We start from the raw sequence: 18,928 nt of genomic DNA, 5'->3' as shown, positions 1-18,928 counted from the left end.
TGTCCAGTTTCCATGATTTTTCTCCCTTCCATGCTAAGGCGAGATTGCACCTTGCCCTGTGCGTTGGATGCCTGGGTTCCTTTACATACCTTCCAAACATCCACATGTATGCATAACAAGAGTGTATGTGCATAAAATACAACAACATGGTTGACTTTTATGTCAGCTCATCTGAAACACGTACATGAATGAAATACATTTTATTTGCTCCCAAAAGTTCACTTTCTTTGGAGAGGTCCTTTTGGAGCTCCTCACAACTTCTCTTTTTTAATGACCCTGAACAATTTAATGTTATCAGCAATTTAGCAACTTGGCCACCTCACTACTCATCATTTACTCTAGATGCTAACAAACTAGTTTTGAAAGCACAGCTCCCAAAATCAGCCCATAGGGGACTCCTTCCATTCATAGAACTGCCCATTTATTTCTACTTTCTGCTTCCTGCTACTAAACAATATGTGATCCACAAGAAGAGATCTCTTCTAAATCCATGACATCTAAGCTTATTCAGAAAGCTTTGGTGAGGTATCTTGTTGAAACCTTTTTGAAAGTCCAAGTACACAATGACAATCGGTTCACCTGTATCTATAATGTGCTCTTAAAGAACTCATAATATGTTCGTGAGACACCTTGCTGAGAACAGAAACAGATGCTTTTGAACTGTTACTTGGTATGGTGGGGGAGGTTTTTAGCATCTTTCTGAAACTGCTGGGAGCTCTGTCTCTGTGTTTCCTCTGAATATAATAATAATAATAATAATAATTTATTATTTATACCCCGCCCATCTGGCTGGGTTTCCCCAGCCACTCTGGGCGGCTTCCAAAAGAATATTAAAATACTATGTTACATCAAACATTAAAAGCTTCCCTAAACAGGGCTGCCTTCAGATGTCTTCTAAAAGTCTGGTAGTTGTTGTTCTCTTTGACATCTGGTGGGAGGGCGTTCCACAGGGAGGGCGCCACTACCGAGAAGGCCCTCTGCCTGGTTCCCTGTAACTTGGCTTCTCGCAGTGAGGGAACCGCCAGAAGGCCCTCGGTGCTGGACCTCAGTGTCCGGGTAGAACGATGGAGGTGGAGACGCTCCTTCAGGTATACTGGACCGAGGCCGTTTAGGGCTTTAAAGGTCAGCACCAACACTTTGAATTGTGCTCGGAAACGTACTGGGAGCCAATGTAGGTCTTTCAAGACCGGTGTTATATGGTCTCGGCGGCCGCTCCCAGTCACCAGTCTGGCTGCTGCATTCTGGATTAGTTGTAGTTTCCGGGTCACCTTCAAAGGTAGCCCCACGTAGAGCGCATTGCAGTAGTCCAAGCGGGAGATAACCAGAGCATGCACCACTCTGGCGAGGCAGTCCGCGGGCAGATAGGGTCTCAGCCTACGTACCAGATGGAGCTGGTACACAGCTGCCCTGGACACGGATTTAACCTGTGCCTCCATGGACAGCTGTGAGTCCAAAATGACTCCCAGGCTGCTCACCTGGTCCTTCAAGGGCACGGTTACCCCATTCAGGACCAGGGAATCCCCCACACCTGCCCGCCTCCTGTCCCCCAGAAACAGTACTTCTGTCTTGTCAGGATTCAATCTCAATCTGTTTGCCGCCATCCATCCTCCAACCGCCTCCAGACACTCACACAGGACTGTCACCGCCTTCACTGGTTCTGATTTGAAAGAAAGGTAGAGCTGGGTATCATCTGCATACTGATGAACACCCAGCCCAAACCCCCTGATGATCTCTCCCAGCGGCTGCATGTAGATGTTGAAAAGCATGGGGGAGAGGACAGAACCCTGAGGCACCCCACAAGTGAGAGCCCAGGGGTCTGAACACTCATCCCCCACCACCACTTTCTGAACACGGCCCAGGAGGAAGGAGCGGAACCACTGTATGACAGTGCCCCCAGCTCCCAGCCCCTCAAGACGGTCCAGAAGGATGTTATGGTCGATGGTATCAAACGCCGCTGAGAGATCCAGCAGAACTAGGAAACAGCTCTCACCTTTGTCCCTAGCCCGCCGGAGATCATCAACCAGTGCGACCAAGGCAGTTTCAGTCCCATGATGAGGCCTGAATCCCGATTGGAAGGGATCCAAATGGTCCGCTTCTTCCAGGCGTGCCTGGAGTTGTTCAGCAACCACTCGCTCAATCACCTTGCCCAAGAATGGAAGATTTGAGACTGGGCGATAGTTGGCCATCGTGGCCGCATCTAAAGATGGTTTTTTAAGAAGCGGTTTAATAACCGCCTCTTTCAGCGGGTCTGGGAAGGCTCCCTCACGGAGGGAAGCATTCACCACCCCACGAAGCCCATCGCCCAGCCCTTCCCGGCTAGCTTTTATAAGCCAGGATGGGCAAGGATCAAGGAGACAGGTGGTTGGTTTCACTCGTCCAAGCAGCCTGTCCACATCCTCGGAGGTAACAGATTGGAATTGATTCCACGCAATTTGACTAGACAGGACTCTAGCACTCTCCCGCCCCGGCCCTGCTCCCACGGTGGCGTCTACCTCTTCCCGAATCTGAGCGACTTTATCTGCAAAAAACTTTGCAAAATCATTGCAGGAGATCATGTGGCCCGTACTGGGCCCCGATGTAGCAGGTGGTTCCGCTAAATTGCGGACCACCTGAAAAAGTCTCCTGCTGCTGTTTTCTGCAGATGCAATAGAGGCGGCGAAGAAAGCCTTCTTCGCCGTCGCTACCGCCACTTGGTAGGCTCGACACTGAGCTCTAACCTGTGTCCGGTCAGCTTCAGAATGGGTCATCCGCCACCGGCGCTCTAGCCGTCTCAACGATTGTTTCATTGCCCTCAGATCCGTGGAAAACCACGGGGCTGTCCGGGCTCCATGCAATCGGAGAGGGCGCTTCGGAGCCAAACAGTCAATAGCCCTGGTTAACTCCACATTCCAGCGGGCCACCAGGGAATCAGCTGAAAGGCCATCAACATGGGATAAAGCATCCCCTACCGCTCTCTGGAAACCATTTGGATCCATTAAGTGGCGGGGGCGGACCATCCGAATCGGTCCCACCTCCCTGCAGAGGGGAAGGGTCGCGGAGAAGTCAAGTTGCACCAGGAAGTGGTCTGACCATGGCACTTCTTTTGTTTCGCTTTTACTTAGTGTCAGAACACCAACATCCATGGAGGTAAACACCAGGTCCAAGGCATGTCCGTGGCTATGGGTTGGGCCAAACTTATTCAGGGACAGCCCCATGGAGGCCATGCTTTCCACGAAGTCCCGAGCGGCCCCTTGTAAGGTCGTGTCGGCATGGATATTAAAATCCCCTAGGACAACCAAACTAGGTGTCTCCAGGAGAACATCCGCCACAACCTGAAGCAGCTCGGGCAGGGAATCCTTGGTGCAGCGGGGAGGTCGGTACACCAAAAGGAATCCTGTACTGCCCCTATTGCCCAACTTCCAGAACATGCACTCAGAGAACTGGGTCTTCCTAATAGGACGCCTGGTGCAAACTAATGACTTCCTAAAAATCACTGCAACCCCCCCTCCCCGCCCACAAGGCCTGGGTTGCTGTGCGTAAGAGAAACCTGGTGGACAAGCAGCAGCAAGAACAGGCCCATCTGCTTCATCCAACCAAGTCTCTGTTACACAAGCCAGGTCAAATCCTCCATCCATGATCAAGTCATGGATGGCAGTGGTCTTATGAATCATTGACCTGGCATTGCACAGCAGCACCTTCAGGCTATGTGGGTATCCCTTGCTGATTCTAGTATCCGTCCGGACAGGACCAGACCCGGAGGCAGGGATAGTCCTCAGACAACGACTAAACCTGCCTCCTCTGTAATGACATGGTCTGGTCTTAGCGTAACTCCTCCTCCTACCCGTGATCACTGAGATCGGTTGTCCCAGCGCATCCCCCTCTGTGGAACATACCCCAGCCATTTTGTTGGCTGGGACCCACTCCCCGGCAGCCCTGGCCATCCCCTTAAGAACAAAATAAGACCTTAAAACAATAAAAAAACCCAGAAAACAAAAAACAATACAAATGAAAAACTATAAAAATTACAAATCCATTAAAATCAAACAAATTCCCAACTAAACATCCATCCCACCCCCATCCCCGTCCCCGCATATACAAAAAATAAAAGGAAAAGGAAAAGGAACATTTTAAAACATTTTAAAAAGAACTCTGCGCCCCTCTGGATCCCCCTGGGCCGCAGCAGCAGTGACAGCAACCGTCCCTGTGAGGCCTGTCAGGCCCTGCCCTGGGCCAGGTGGTGAATTGGGAGAGGAGGTTGAAGGGCTAGGCTGGTGCTTGGAGGCGGTAATGGCTATGGACTAGTAAATTAAAGCTGAATTCTGAAAAGACAGGTGCTATATCTTCAGAGCTTATGAGTCTGGAAAGTGGGGAGATGGTGTGTTCTGGAGGAGGTGAACTCCCCTGGAAGGAGCTGTCATTGGATGCCACCATACCTGCAGCATTCTAAGCTTCCCATTGACCTGATCAAGCAGTCTCTTTGTATGTTCTTATCACAGACTGCTCCTGGAGATGTAGTGGCATCTTGTGAGCAGGAGACTTGGAGAGGGCAGCTAGGACTGCAGACTGAGGAACAGGAGTGCTAGATAGTGGTGGTCTTTGTAGAGTTGGTAGCTATCACTTCCCACAAGATCCAGAAGACGTCTGCTTCACCTGACTACAGATTTCAGGTGCAGATGAGTTTTGCCTGGACTTCACCTTTGCAGTTATTCTGGCGTGAGTCCTCTGACACTGGTTGGGAATGCTAATGCCACTCCTAGTAGTGAAGCCCAGAATTAATGAATCATGCATGGCTTAGCATTGCATCCGAATGGGACCATTTTACAGATTGGGGGTATGCTGTACTTATAGCTGTGTATTCTTCTGTTTGCAATCTTACATTGTTTTAAAGAAAAAGTAAGCTGCTGTATTTTCTTCAGAAGTGTGCTTTCCTCTTTAATATTTAGCCTACGCCTCCAGTAGTTTGTTCAGTGCAGCAAGTCACCCCGGCCAACAGCTCTGCTAATGAGGAACCTTCGAAACAGGTATCAATTTACCCCTGTAGACATTTTTGTGGCACTTTGTCTTGCACTTCCTAGACATGTTGCAGAATTTATTGATACGAAGCTTTGTTTTTCATAGAAATCTATGTGGTCAGAGCATAAGTCACCAGATGGAAGAACATACTACTATAATACTGAAACAAAGCAGTCTACCTGGGAGAAACCAGATGATCTCAAAACACCTGCAGAGGTAAAATAAACAAATTGAGAAGAGTGCCTATTTAATTGACCATGTTTTCAGTGAGTATAAAATGCCTTTTATCGCTGGAGTGTGTGCCAGTTTTCCTTTCCAGCTGCAGCCATTCGTGCCACATTGAATCCTACTCTGGAGAGTTCCCTAAACTTCAGGATTAGCTTTTTGAGGGGCTGCAGTGGGAAGAGGGTGCCCCAAAAGCTCCATTACAGGCATGGTATTTCACGTGCAGCCCTTTATATTTTGTCCTTTGTTTCTTTTGATATGGCTTTGCATGCCTCTCCTTTGATTTTATAGGCATTTTTAATATATGGCGTGTCATATTACAGAATGATTTTTAAAACGTTTTTTCTAAACATTCTGTTCTCTAGCAAATGTTGTCAAAATGTCCGTGGAAGGAATATAAGTCTGATTCTGGAAAGCCTTACTACTACAATTCCCAAACAAAAGAGTCACGCTGGGCAAAACCCAAGGAACTTGAAGATCTTGAAGGTAAATTTTGTGGGACCTTTTTTTCTGTCTTGATTTATAGCTAGCACCTATTGGGTATAATCCAGGGCTTGGCTAACCTGTGGCCTTCCTGATGTTGTTCAGCTTCCATCAACCACAACCATCATGGCCAAAATGATGGTGGATGTTGTCATGCCACAACTTCTGGAGAGCCAAAGGTTGCAATCCTGGCATACACCGTATTCTCTGGGTAGCAGAGATAACTCTAGTCATTGAAGTCAGGATTGGATGCTGTTATATAATGAAACTGTCCCTAATCTAATAAATGTCTTTATTGGGGGAGGAAAAGAGAATATGTTGGCTAAGCTGTCATGGACAAAGACGAAAATAACATAATTGACCACAATAGCTATTGTGGAATCACTTGAAAGAGCAGCTGTCACCCAGTAGTAGTAGCTTCCTTCAGTAATTTTTAAGTGAGAGAATTGTTGCCTCTATTCCCAAGTTCCACGCAGATGCCACAGTCTTACTTTGCAGATCAATATTTTGATACAATTTATTGCATTTGGATCAGTTTAGTACTTGTCTTAACATACTTTATCTTCTAATATGCACTTTTATTCAACTTATAAATAAATCTGACAACAATTTATTTCTTTTGTGCAGCAATGATTAAAGCTGAAGAAAACAGGTATGTTTGAAAATATTTTACTCGAGAAAAATTCTATGAGCTGGGATTTTAAAAGAAGGGTGGTATCAATACAACTATATTTACACTAGCTGTTTGTGGGTAGAACAGACTTCCACTTGCACACTAAACTTCACCTTCCTCTGCTCGGCTGCCTCCACATGCATTATTGCCAATATTGGGGGGTGGGGGGTGGTTGTTGTTGCCTTAAACAGACATTTTATTTCAGAATCTCCTGAGTATTTCTTAGTACTGAAACATATTGTTGTTTAGTCATTTAGTCATGTCCGACTCTTCGTGACCCCATGGACCAGAGCAGCCCAGGCACTCCTGTCTTCCACTGCCTCCCGCAATTTGGTCAAACTCATGTTGGTAGCTTCGAGAACACTGTCCAACGATCTCATCCTCTGTCGTCCCCTTCTCCTTGCGCCCTCAATCTTTCCCAGCATCAGGGTCTTTTCCAGGGAGTCTTCTCTTCTCATGAGGTGGCCAAAGTATTGGAGCCTCAGCTTCAGGATTTGTCCTTCTAGTGAGCACTCAGGGCTTATTTCCTTCAGAATGGATAGGTTTGATCTTCTTGCAGTCCATGGGACTCTCAAGAGTCTCCTCCAGCGCCAGAATTCAAAAGCATCAATTCTTCAGCAATCAGCCTTCTTTATGGTCCATCTCTCACTTCCATACATCACTAATGGGAAAACCATAGCTTTTAACTATACAGACCTTTGTCGGCAAGGTGATGCCTCTGCTTTTTAAGATGCTGCCTTGGTTTGTCATTGCTTTTCTCCCAAGAAGCAGGCGTCTTTTAATTTTGTGACTGCTGTCACCATCTGCAGTGATCATGGAGCCCAAGAAAGTAAAATCTCTCACTGCCTCCATTTCTTCCCCTTCTATTTGCCAGGAGGTGATGGGACCAGTGACCCTGATCTTAGTTTTTTTGATCTTGAGCTTCAGACCATATTTTGCGCTCTCCTCTTTCACCCTCATTATAAGGTTCTTCAATTCCTCCTCACTTTCTGCCATTCATCCAGTCCAGCCTTTCACATGATGAATTCTGCATATAAGTTAAATAAGCAGGGAGACAATATACAGCCTTGTCATACGTCTTTCCCACTTTTGAACCAATCAGTTGTTCCATATCCAGTTCTAACTATAGCTTCTTGTCTCACATAGAGGTTTCTCAGGAGAAAGATGAGGTGATCAGGCACTCCCATTTCTTTAAGAACTTGCCATAGTTTGCTGTGATCAACACAGTCAAATGCTTTTGCGTAGTCAATGAAGCAGAAGTAGATGTTTTTCTGGAACTCTAGCTTTCTCCATAATCCAGTGCATGTTTGCAATTTGGTCTCTGGTTCCTCTGCCCCTTCGAAATCCAGCTTGCACTTCTGGGAGTTCTCGGTCCACATACTGCTTAAGAGTGAAACATATACATTACCTAATAGAGGAGGGGGATTTGGGAACAGATGGACATAGTTGTTCACTTCGCCTTTTCTTTCAAACAAATTGCAGAACTGGCTTTTTTTAATTAGCATGGCAAATTAAGCTAACTATTAGTCTTCAGCACTGCATTCTGCAAACCTAGAAGTCTGCAGTTTTTTTCATAATGTGTAAGTTTACATTGGACAGTTGGAACCAGTAATCTGAAAGCCATATACATCAGACCCTACCTTACGGAACTCTACCAGTAGAGAGCTGGCAGGAACTATCCTTCCATTCATGCTTTTCCTGAAAACTATGTTGTTTAGGCTGGCCAATTGCACTCTAGAAGATTTAATGATGTTTTTAATGTTATTTTTATGCTGATTCTATGCTCCTTGAATTTTTAAAATGAAAGTATGTATTATAAATATATAATTAAAGACATAAACCACAATCCAGTAAGAAGGTTGTAGGCTGTCAAAATCTGAAGAGAAATTGGATTTCCCCCAGAATAATTCTCAATGATAAATGCATTGTTCCTGTGATTGGCAGGGTTATTAACACAAATATGATGTCTGCTGTTTATGTAGCGGTAAACCAGAGGAATCTGTTCCAACATCGTCTGCAGTCGCACCAGGGGTTACAAATGCTGCAGCCATTGTTCCTGAAGCTCCTATAGCTGCCCCAGCAGTCCCTGCTGCTCCATCTGTTGCATCGGCTCCGGAAACCGAGCCTTCCACTGTTGCTACTGTTATAGAAAATGAAAGGGTCACTGCTACAGCTGATGAGCAGGTACAGCCAGCTGCTCCTGTTGTACAGGAACAGACTGCAGAAGTTGTGACAAACTCTGTCGAAGAAGCTCCTAAACAGGAATCCTCAGAGTAAGTAATGCTATGTCTAGTTGGTGTGCACTAATCTCTATTTTTTTTCAAGACAGTACTTGGGGTGGGGGTGGGGAATTGGATTTGGCAAAAAAAAAAAAAGCGGGGAATGCGAAAGGAAATAACTCGCCTCCCCACCTTTTTACTGCTTCTGAACTTGTGTGCCTCACTCCCTTTTTTGTGCATGAATAGACTTGGTTAAAATAAGGGTTGGGAATTGTTTTGTACTCCATAGCAGACAGATGAGGAAATTAGTGGATACAGAGTCAACCCTCCCACTCCTTGGGAGCCTTCCTAGCAAATTTGGAGTGATTTCCCCTGTAGATTAATCTTTCTTTCTCCATTCCTAAGTGGTATGTTGTATTGCCACTTATAAGAGGCAGAAGCACCTAGTTGATCTCCCTTCACATCCAGTGAGTGGAGGGAGATCAAGACTAGATGCGGAAGGCTTTCATGTGCATCCTGGGAAAGTGAAAAGGCTTGGCAAGGTGAGATAAGTATGAATGGACTTGACAGTGCCATGTCCAAGCCATTATTTTCTTCCTTTGGATATATATATGGGCAGTTCTGTGGAACAAAAGTTTTAGAACATGTTTAAGTATACTTTTTAAATAGTGTAATGTGTAGTTTGGCCATTAGAAGGGTATATTTTATTAGAGTTGGGAAACTAAATCCCAAGGGCTGTATTTCCCTCATAGCTAATCTTCCAGGCTATGCTACCTCTTCCCCATCCCCCCCTCATGTCCACATTCATTCAAATCCAAACAAAAACATATATACACACAAAAATGTATTCATTTGCAAGCTCATTTGTACATGCACCATGCAGCACATAGGCTGTGTAAACAGGTGCAAAGTGTATGAATTAGTTAATGGATTGGGTTTTGAAAAAAGTCAAGGGCATTTCATACATAACAGTCTTATGAACGCCTTATTAAATTGCCTTCAGCCTTTACCTGATTTGCAAGAAAACTAGCACATTAGAGCAAACAGCTCTTTAAAATTACTGGTCTGATAACTACTGTCAGGTATGAAATTGCTTCTTCCTTCTCAGTGGAGAACCAATATATTTTTAGTTCTGAAGGAATCGGAACTACCCCATCCCACATAGGTCTAGAGGGTCTATCGACTCTCAAGAGCTCTTTTTGGGGGGTGGGGGGGGGAGAGGCAGGGAGTTGCATGGTTTGTAGTGGAAAGGAGGAGCCAGGAAAGCCCTGTTGCATGAGCAGTGATTTGCTTGATCTTTTAAGGATTTAACCCACTGGCTAGGAGCTGTCAGATAATGCTGTATCCTGGAACCACATTACGCCTGAAGTCTGTTTGGGTTCATCTGTGTATGGTGTCACTTCCTGGGAGACATTAGCTCTATTGTTTACAGTTCCCACTCTTCGTGTCTCTTACATTTAATTAGTACTGGTTTTTGCTAAAGCGGCATGCTGTTCTTTAAATCCATAGTGTTGCCGCCAAAAAGGACGAAGAAGATGCCCAGCCAGTTAAAAAGACCTACACATGGAATACAAAAGAAGAAGCTAAGCAAGCATTTAAAGAACTATTGAAAGAAAAGGTTTTTAAATTGAGTCAACTACTGTTTAAAATTTCAAGAATTGCAAATATACTTGAGTTGGGAGAATTGCTGATTTTGAAAGAAACTTTATGGAATAACATTCATACTGAAGTAAACATGGAAAGAATATTCTAGCCAAAATGTACTTGGTATAAACTTTCACATCATGCTCCAGTATTGGTGAAAAATTCTTACATTTGTTTAGGTCTTTTGCGGGGGGCAGTGGGACCAAAGAAGGAAAGACAAATGAAATTTTTATGTGAGAAGAGCATTCTGGTGGCACAACAGTTCCACATTTGCAGAATTGGCCTGGGGAGGAGGGCAGAATGAAGAGAAAGAAAAACGGTTGTGTTAAAAAACTTCAGTTATCCACTTAACTCTTTGTAAATTCTCGCTCTGAAGAGTCTGATGTTGCTTTATTAAGTGGTATTACATCCCAAATGTTACTAATGAAACATCACTGCAGAATCAAAAGGACAAAGTCCTGTTTTTATTAGCTTACCACCCTATCAAAAAAAGTTAGAAAATAAGGAATGCAACACTAGCCATATTCACTCATGATAAGCCATAAACAAAGGCTAAATCATATACAAGACAATCATGCATGCTTTGCTTCTCTTTACTAGCACTAGGGGCAAAGCAAATGACAAACCCTGGCTTAGTGCTATGTTTCAATCAGAATGTAGTTTGTTTCCTCTGTATGGTATAGGAAGAAACAAAGCAGTCCAGATAGGTATGTTAACAGTAATCTGATAACTATGTAAAAAAATTGTCCAGTAGTACCTTAGAGACCAACTAAGTTCTTTGTACAAGCTTTCTTGTGCATGCACACTTCTTCAGATACACTGAAACAGAAGTCACCAGACCCTTATATATAGTGATTTCGGTTCCAGTGTATCTGAAGAAGTGTGCATGCACACGAAAGCTTATACCAAGAACAAACTTAGTTGGTCTCTAAGGTGCTACTGGACAATTTTTTAATATATTTCAGCTGTGTCAGACCAACACGGCTACATACCTGAATCTGTTAACTATGGTTTGCTTTCATGTACAAACTAATTGATGCACCATTTCTAGAAGTGTAAGTAAATTATGAGAAGGCTAAAAATACTCATGAAGATAGAAAGTGTCTTGTGTACCAAATTTATCATTTCCTAGTTTTATGGTAGTTTATCATTTTTACAGGAAAAGCAAAAAAAGTGACAGTCTTTTGTACAAATATTCTTTTATTTTTATAGTAAAAACATACCAAGCAGAATATTTACCCACTTTTGCCACCAAATAATCTGAGTCATTACATTTGACAACTATGCCCCACTGCACAATTTAGATGCAGCCATTCTTACCTTAGCTAGCATTCCTAAAGCTACCATTGCACAAACAGAAGTACTGATTTGATCAGTTACATGATTTACTTCATGTCTTCATAGCGTGTGCCATCCAACGCCTCTTGGGAGCAAGCTATGAAAATGATAATTAACGATCCAAGATACAGGTATGCTGTTCTATTTTCTTTTTGATCAACATGCTTTTAATTAGTTGTTTGTATAAACTGATGTTCTGACAGCTCAAGTGAGCTCATGGTTTGAATGCTGCCCTAATGTTCCTATTTTCTGATATTTTAAATCTTTTAAAAATTGTGTAAGTTGTATTTTTTTTCCTTCGTATGCCACTTTGAGACACATGTAAAAAACAAGTTATGTATATATTTTAAAGAAATCAACAAATTTAACTTGTTTTACTCTTGCATGGTTTTTTAAAACTGGGTTGTTGTTTTTTTGAGGGGAAGCAATTGTGTACTAAATACTTTGAAACTCTCCCCCTGTGTGCAGTCTTAAAAGGAATCTTCATAAAATGATCAGTTGTAGTTGGTACTGCATTTAGCAATAGGTTTATGGCTTTTTTCTTTAATTTGTAGTGCTTTGGCAAAACTAAGTGAGAAGAAGCAAGCATTTAATGCTTACAAGGTCCAGACAGAGAAAGAAGAAAAAGAGGAAGCAAGATTAAAATACAAAGAGGCAAAAGAATCTTTTCAGCGTTTCCTTGAGAACCATGAGAAGATGACATCCACTACCAGATACAAGTAAGATAAATCTAATGCATAATACTAGTTGTACAGTTCAAAATTTAAAACTTGAGCTTGGGTAGACTTAAGAGGGGAATGTGAATTAAAAAACAACACTTTAAAATACTGTTTCAAATACTGTGCTATAGGGAATAACAATTTGTGCAACGTCACTGTTGCAAGGTGATGTTCTCCAATTTCTACTTCTGCTGCCCATGCCTCCTGTCTGGTGCAGATTTATATGGAGGAGGAGGACTTGGCAGAAATCTATTCCCTCCCCTTTTCTGTTGTGAGTGAAACTCCGACTCTGCAGCCATTTGAAAGTCTAGATACAAACCACGGTTGCCTCTGCATTTCTACAAAGACTGCAGTGTATGAGAAGTTGTCACTGAGACTGTTGGCAAAATATGTATTGGGAATGGATCCAAGCAAGGAAGGGATCCATTCTTGTGTGTTTTAAAAATACAAAAACCTTTCCTCAAAGCAATGGGAGAAAAGAAATGGCAGGAGCTGGAATACAACACATAGAAATTTTAAAAAATTCTATATTGTTAACACATTCTTTTATTTTAGTTGTGCAAGCTGGAATGATTTTGTAATATTAAACATGAGTTACGTACAATTACACATTTGTACTCTCTTGGTTATTCACACATTTGGCAAGGATTGGGATGTTGGCTGACCAGTGGGAAAGAGCGGGAGCAAAGTGATTTATAGAGCTTTTTTTCTTCCTATTTCTATCTACAGAAAAGCTGAACAAATGTTTGGAGAGATGGAAGTCTGGAATGCAATATCAGAACGTGATCGTCTTGAAATCTATGAAGATGTCCTATTCTTCTTATCAAAGAAAGAAAAGGTAAGTTATTTCTTCAGATGGGGGGCATACACACCCACTTACTCCTCTTCCTCTTTTCTATAGATAAATCTGTCTTCCTCTACATTTTAACAAATATCATATCAAGATTTTCTACAAATGACAATGTCTTTTCCTTAATGTGGCACTACTTAATTTAGTTCCGAACAAAATAGAGCAAAAGCTTGATGTGGTGGTTACACCATAGGCATTTCTTGAAGATAGTCTTCTAGTCTATCTGGAATTATGCACGCATCCTGGCGATGCAAAGTAGTGTGATGTCTCTTTCTTGTTCAGTGATGAAGTTATGTAGTTGCTTCAGACTGGCAGATTTGCTACAAAATGCCCCCTCTTAATAATCTGTTGGTAATGTTTGATACCGAGCATTTTAGCAAAACAAATGCCATTAAATGTTTCATTTAACTTTTTCAGGAACAGGCCAAGCAGTTAAGGAAGAGGAACTGGGAGGCATTAAAAAACATCTTGGATAATATGGCTAATGTCACATACTGTACTACCTGGTCAGAGGCTCAGCAATATCTGATGGACAATCCTACCTTTGCAGAAGACGAGGAACTTCAGAGTAAGGAGACAGGGTTGTATTCCACGTAGTGCTAAAGTTTTCCCCCTCTCCTTCCCCTCTGTGCCCCCTAAATCTGCTCCAGGCTTTCTTCTCACCCCGGAGCAGACTTGGGGGCAGCATGAGGAAGGATTATCCCAATGCACTAGCACAAACATTTAGTTAAATACAACTCAAAATACCCTGGTTCCTTTATTGTCGGAATTTGATCTTAGTGATGATCTGATGGCAATAGCAACTCAGATCTTTAACCTTCAATCTAGCTTGCTCCAGTTTAGAGGTGGTGTGCCTGATAAAACAGCATTGTTACTTTGGCAGTCAGGATTTCCCAACTCACATTGCTCTTGGTGGAGAATGCAGGAGCCAGCACTGCACAGACTATGATCCAATTCAGACCTAATCAGTTTATTTTCCTTTATACGGTTTAGCAGTATTTTTTGTTAATATTTTGTTCGGGGGGGTGCGCGCATACATGTATATATAGATAGATAATATGAATATAAACAAAGCACCTAGGTATCTTGGGTTTGGAAATCATTGGAAGCTGCTGTTACTTTAAAATCGAAAGCTTGTCATTGGTATAGCAGAAATGAAGGGAGGGAGTGCATGTTTCTGAGGCTTGCTACAGATTGCTCTTGTAGTGAGAAATTGCCATTAAAAATGTTGGGGCAGGCAGGGATGTTGAAGGAGACTTGTCTGATGTCAGAAGCCTGCTGTACTCCTAGAGGCTTCCTGTGCACAAGTGGCTCCAATCTTCAGGCAGTTGCCCTCCAGAACTTGGATGCTGATGAGAATGATGCGGGGGTCGGGTTAGCACATTTGCCCCATGCCTGTTCCTTCTTTTTTCCCCTGATAATGTAACATCTAAAGAGGCGGCTATGGTTTCCTCTGAGACTTTATAAAACTTACATGAGAAACAAAGGAAAAGCTTTGCCAAAAGCATTAGCCAGTTTTTTTTTTTAAAAAGGGCTTGCCTCAGCATTGGGAAAGATGCAGTTGTGTCAACAGGCACAAAAGGATTCTCCCTTCCTCTCAGCCCCCCTCACCTCCTACCTGCTGAAGCAGATTTTTTTTTCCAGGGGCGGGGGGCTGCTGTGGAGGAGGAGAGGAAGGGAAGTCATGTTTGTCCAAGCAGAAGATTGTGGCACAAGCAAATTACCACAGTTGGACCTCACCCTTCATTTTCTGAAATGTTTGTATGCTGCTTTTCTAGATATGGATAAGGAGGATGCATTGATTTGTTTCGAAGAGCACATAAGGGCTTTGGAAAAGGAGGAGGAGGAAGAAAAGCAGAAGGGATTGCTCAGGGAAAGACGACGGCAACGTAAAAACAGAGAATCTTTCCAGGTTAGTGACAAAATGAACTATTAGGTTTGGGATAGGTTACCATCAATCTTGGTATTCTGTAAAGTGCAAATAATGAGTGTAGACAAATACTAAAAAATCTTGCAGGTCAACATTTTATGGCTTCACCATAGTCTGTTTTACCTGAAGAAAGTTTATTTCCGATTCATCATCTCCTCGCATGTCTGTCACAGTATGGCCCATGGTCAGGGATGATGGGAGTTGTAGTCCAGCATCATCAGGGAGCACAGGTTAGCCACCCCTACTCAAGACTGCAGTCCTAACTCCACTTAGCTGGTAGTAAGTGCCACTGAATTCAGTGAGACTTAATTTTTGAGTAGACATTATTAGTATTGCAGTCCTACGGGTATGTTAGATGCTTTTCCATTTGAGGTCCACATGCTATATTGTAGCATTCTATGGGGCAGTAAAAATGACAGGGCCGACTCATTGCCATTTAATATACAGGATTGTGAGATTCCCCATTTTCTACTGTTTCCTCTGCAGATATTTTTGGATGAGCTGCATGAACATGGCCAGCTGCATTCAATGTCATCATGGATGGAGTTATATCCAACCATAAGTTCTGATATTCGATTTACTAACATGCTTGGTCAGCCTGGTAAGTATATTCTCTCCTGCCTGTAGAAAATAAGATGGAGGTAATGTTTGTGCATTTTTGGTAGATAGAAGCAGGGTTACTAATGTAATAAGAAATGCAACTCTTGGGTTAGCGGGAGGTTTTAACCAATGTAGTTTCTTTCTTCAGGCTCAACAGCACTTGATCTCTTCAAGTTTTATGTTGAAGATCTGAAAGCACGCTACCATGATGAAAAAAAGATAATAAAAGACATCTTAAAGGTGAGGGGGAATGTGTTTTTAGTTGCTGGGAGAAAACCAGTGTTTCCAGTCCAAAATGAGTGGGTTTAGATACCTTGAGCTGGGATTCCACACTGTCATGTTGTAACATGAGTTTGTGTCATCAAAATTTGCTGTTTTGCAGGACAAAGGATTTGTAGTTGAAGTGAATACTACTTTTGAAGACTTTGTCACAGTCATCAGTTCAACTAAAAGAGCTACCACTTTAGATGCTGGAAATATCAAGCTAGCTTTCAATAGTGTAAGTTGGGCTTTTAAAAATCTAGAATATTTTTTAAAATCCTAATGTTAAGAAGACTTGATAAAATGTTTACAAGTCTGCAAATAAGTATGTAGTATCTGTATTGTCAAATGCTAGAATATAAACTTAATGATGATAGGTGGAAAAGTGTGGAATTGATGGGGCTGTTTAGACCTAAAAGCAAATCACAGTTGAGGAGCCTCAGGCTTGCATCCTACCTCCTCCACTCAGATAAGTTTCAATCAAAGTTTAGTGGCAAACTATGATGTATCAGAATTTGCTCTGTTAGTCATTTATAGAATCCAAATCATGGGTGGTGCCAAATGTTGCATGAAAAGACTTCCAGTCATGCAACATGACTTCCTCTTCTCCTTCCTACACACCCCCCCCCCAGATCAGCTCCAGATGATTGAGGGACTCCCCAGAGGGGATTCTGGAGGTGCTCAAGTGAAAAGAGAGGAAGGCAAAGTCCTACATAGTGAGTGGGAAGTCTGTTCTACTCATGAATGGATCACATTAGGTTCAATCACATGATTTGGTGGTGCGTCTGAACCACCATTATATGTGACACATGCACAGCAAATAATGAGAAAAGTACTCCCTTGCAAAATGGGATTTGATTGCTTTCCCTTTTTTCCATTGCCCTTACATTGAATGGTCACTTGCTTTTGTTTGTAGCTGTTGGAAAAGGCAGAGGCTCGTGAACGTGAGAGAGAGAAAGAAGAAGCCCGCAAAATGAAACGGAAAGAGTCTGCTTTTAAGAGTATGCTAAAACAAGCAACCCCTCCAATTGAAATGGATGCAGTGTGGGAAGATGTAAGCATTCCCATTGTTAAAGTTAAATGAAGAGTGTGTGTGTGTGTGTGTGTGTGTGTGTGTGTGTGTGTGTGTAACTATAACTATCAAAAGTAATGAACAGCAGCAATAGACCAATAATAGTTAAATGTATCGTTCTAAGTAAAATTTCTTTTAAATGAAATTAGAAAGACTGTAAATGGAATAATAAAATAGGTGAAGTGCTTGCAGGGAAATAAATTGAAAGATTTTAATGCAAGTGGTCATGGGGTTGGGCAGTGGGGTTTCTTCCCAGGAGGATGCAAAAGGGTCCTGTTTAAGAACAGAGATAATATACATTTTGGAATGAAATGCACTTTTGAATGTTTTCTCACATTGAAAATTGTGGCATCAGATATTCCAAACATGGATCAGACAGGTTTTTATACAGGGTACTCTTCTAGAAGTCAAGGAAGAATTAATCCCACTTGGCACAGTATGAATATTTGATGATTGGAAAAGCTTTGGATTATGTTCAGTGATAATACTGGAAGGCATTTCTGAAGAAAATTGATGTGGGGTCTAAATTCTTAACCTTTATAAGCATCGTACATAAAGCACCTCATGTTTCTGTCTTTACCACTGGCACTTGGCTAAGATTCAGCTATGCTAAGAATATCAGCAGGAGTGTGTTTCATCATTATATGATCTGGTTTTTATTAACACAATACTTTTAACTAATAGATTCTATTGAGCCATAATCTTTCTTTTTTAAAAAAACAAAAACAAAGTTGCTGGCTGAACCGTATACATAATTCTTCTCTTATCTATAGATTCGGGAAAGGTTTGTGAAAGAACCAGCATTTGAAGACATCACTCTAGAATCAGAAAGAAAAAGAATATTTAAAGATTTCATTTATTTACTAGAGGTAACGATACTATGATAAGAGCATTGTCTGATAGATTTGAAACAGATTTTTAAAAACTTAACTTATTGAACTGATCCCCTAAAATAGAAGTGGAGAAGCTTTTCTTCCTGTATCTCTTAGTGAAAATCTGTTGGAGCCTGCATGCAAGTGGTGGGTGGGAGCCAGAGCCAAAAGTTGGTGAAGTATTCCCTTTTCTCTCTCTTGCGGACACTCTCTCCCAATTTTTTCCTCGGACAACTCATGAACTAAAGCCGCCTTTCTCCAATCTGGTGCTCTCCAAAGGTTTTGGAGTACAAAAGGCCTTGCCTAGCTTGCTTATTAGAGGGAGCCAAAGGGGATTAGCTGGGTGGGACCAAAGAGAATAACGTCTCACTGGGGCAGGAGCAAGTTCCAGCCATCCTTAAGGGGGCATCACTGGACCAAGTTATTTATTTAACAACTATCATTGAATGGGGAATACTGTGGCAAGGTGCTTGAAAGGGTGGTGGCAGCCCAGCTTGGATCAATTTCATTCAGGCTTCATCTGAGGTCCAAATAACAGAAGGATGCTGCCCCTAAAATATTTAGCAGCAGGTGTCAGCATTTGCCTGGACACAAAATACTATTGAAAGCATAGCTTTGTAGAATATATTTATGGGGACATTAGCTTCCTGTCTGAGAGTGATCTGTAATTAATTTTAACGGTTGGCATCATCTTTTTCATTAGATTATATTTTTAATAACCTAAACACTGGTAATGTATTCATCATCAGGAAGGATTACATGAAGATGTCAGCCCTCCCACTGTTGGAACTGCTCTTTAAATGTTGTAATTCATACCTCCCAAACATCTTTATTTGCAAGAAGTGTCCTGTCTTTCCAAAATCTCAGTTGCTGTTAAGAAGATGGAAGAGTATGAACAAGTGTGGCTTTGCAAAGCCAGTAAAAGCCAGTGTCCAAAAAGGCATGCAGTGCAGTTTCAAAATAAAAGTATATAGAGGAAGTATTTCAGAATAGAGACTTAAAGAGATACGCTATACATACTCTATTTGTGTAGCAAAAAATTTAACAAAA

The 18,928-nt window shown here is 42.2% G+C and overlaps 1 protein-coding gene across 1 annotated transcript in view; it reads left to right on the top strand.

Moving 5' to 3' along the window:
- PRPF40A (pre-mRNA processing factor 40 homolog A) overlaps positions 1–18,928 on the top strand; it is a 32,974-nt gene that overhangs the window by 10,357 nt on the left and 3,689 nt on the right. Inside the window, exons 6-21 of the mRNA XM_081006335.1 lie at positions 4,923–5,000; positions 5,098–5,208; positions 5,583–5,703; positions 6,328–6,352; positions 8,356–8,646; positions 10,102–10,210; positions 11,641–11,705; positions 12,129–12,293; positions 13,023–13,131; positions 13,561–13,711; positions 14,922–15,055; positions 15,560–15,674; positions 15,822–15,913; positions 16,056–16,172; positions 16,851–16,988; positions 17,780–17,875. Coding sequence (XP_080862461.1) covers positions 4,923–5,000; positions 5,098–5,208; positions 5,583–5,703; positions 6,328–6,352; positions 8,356–8,646; positions 10,102–10,210; positions 11,641–11,705; positions 12,129–12,293; positions 13,023–13,131; positions 13,561–13,711; positions 14,922–15,055; positions 15,560–15,674; positions 15,822–15,913; positions 16,056–16,172; positions 16,851–16,988; positions 17,780–17,875 — 1,917 coding nt within the window. The remainder of the gene's footprint in view (positions 1–4,922; positions 5,001–5,097; positions 5,209–5,582; positions 5,704–6,327; positions 6,353–8,355; positions 8,647–10,101; positions 10,211–11,640; positions 11,706–12,128; positions 12,294–13,022; positions 13,132–13,560; positions 13,712–14,921; positions 15,056–15,559; positions 15,675–15,821; positions 15,914–16,055; positions 16,173–16,850; positions 16,989–17,779; positions 17,876–18,928) is intronic.

This window comes from Podarcis pityusensis, assembly GCF_964106645.2.
Source record: "Podarcis pityusensis genome assembly, chromosome: 1".
NCBI lineage: Eukaryota > Metazoa > Chordata > Lepidosauria > Squamata > Lacertidae > Podarcis > Podarcis pityusensis.
This window is presented reverse-complemented; position numbering and strand designations above follow the sequence as displayed.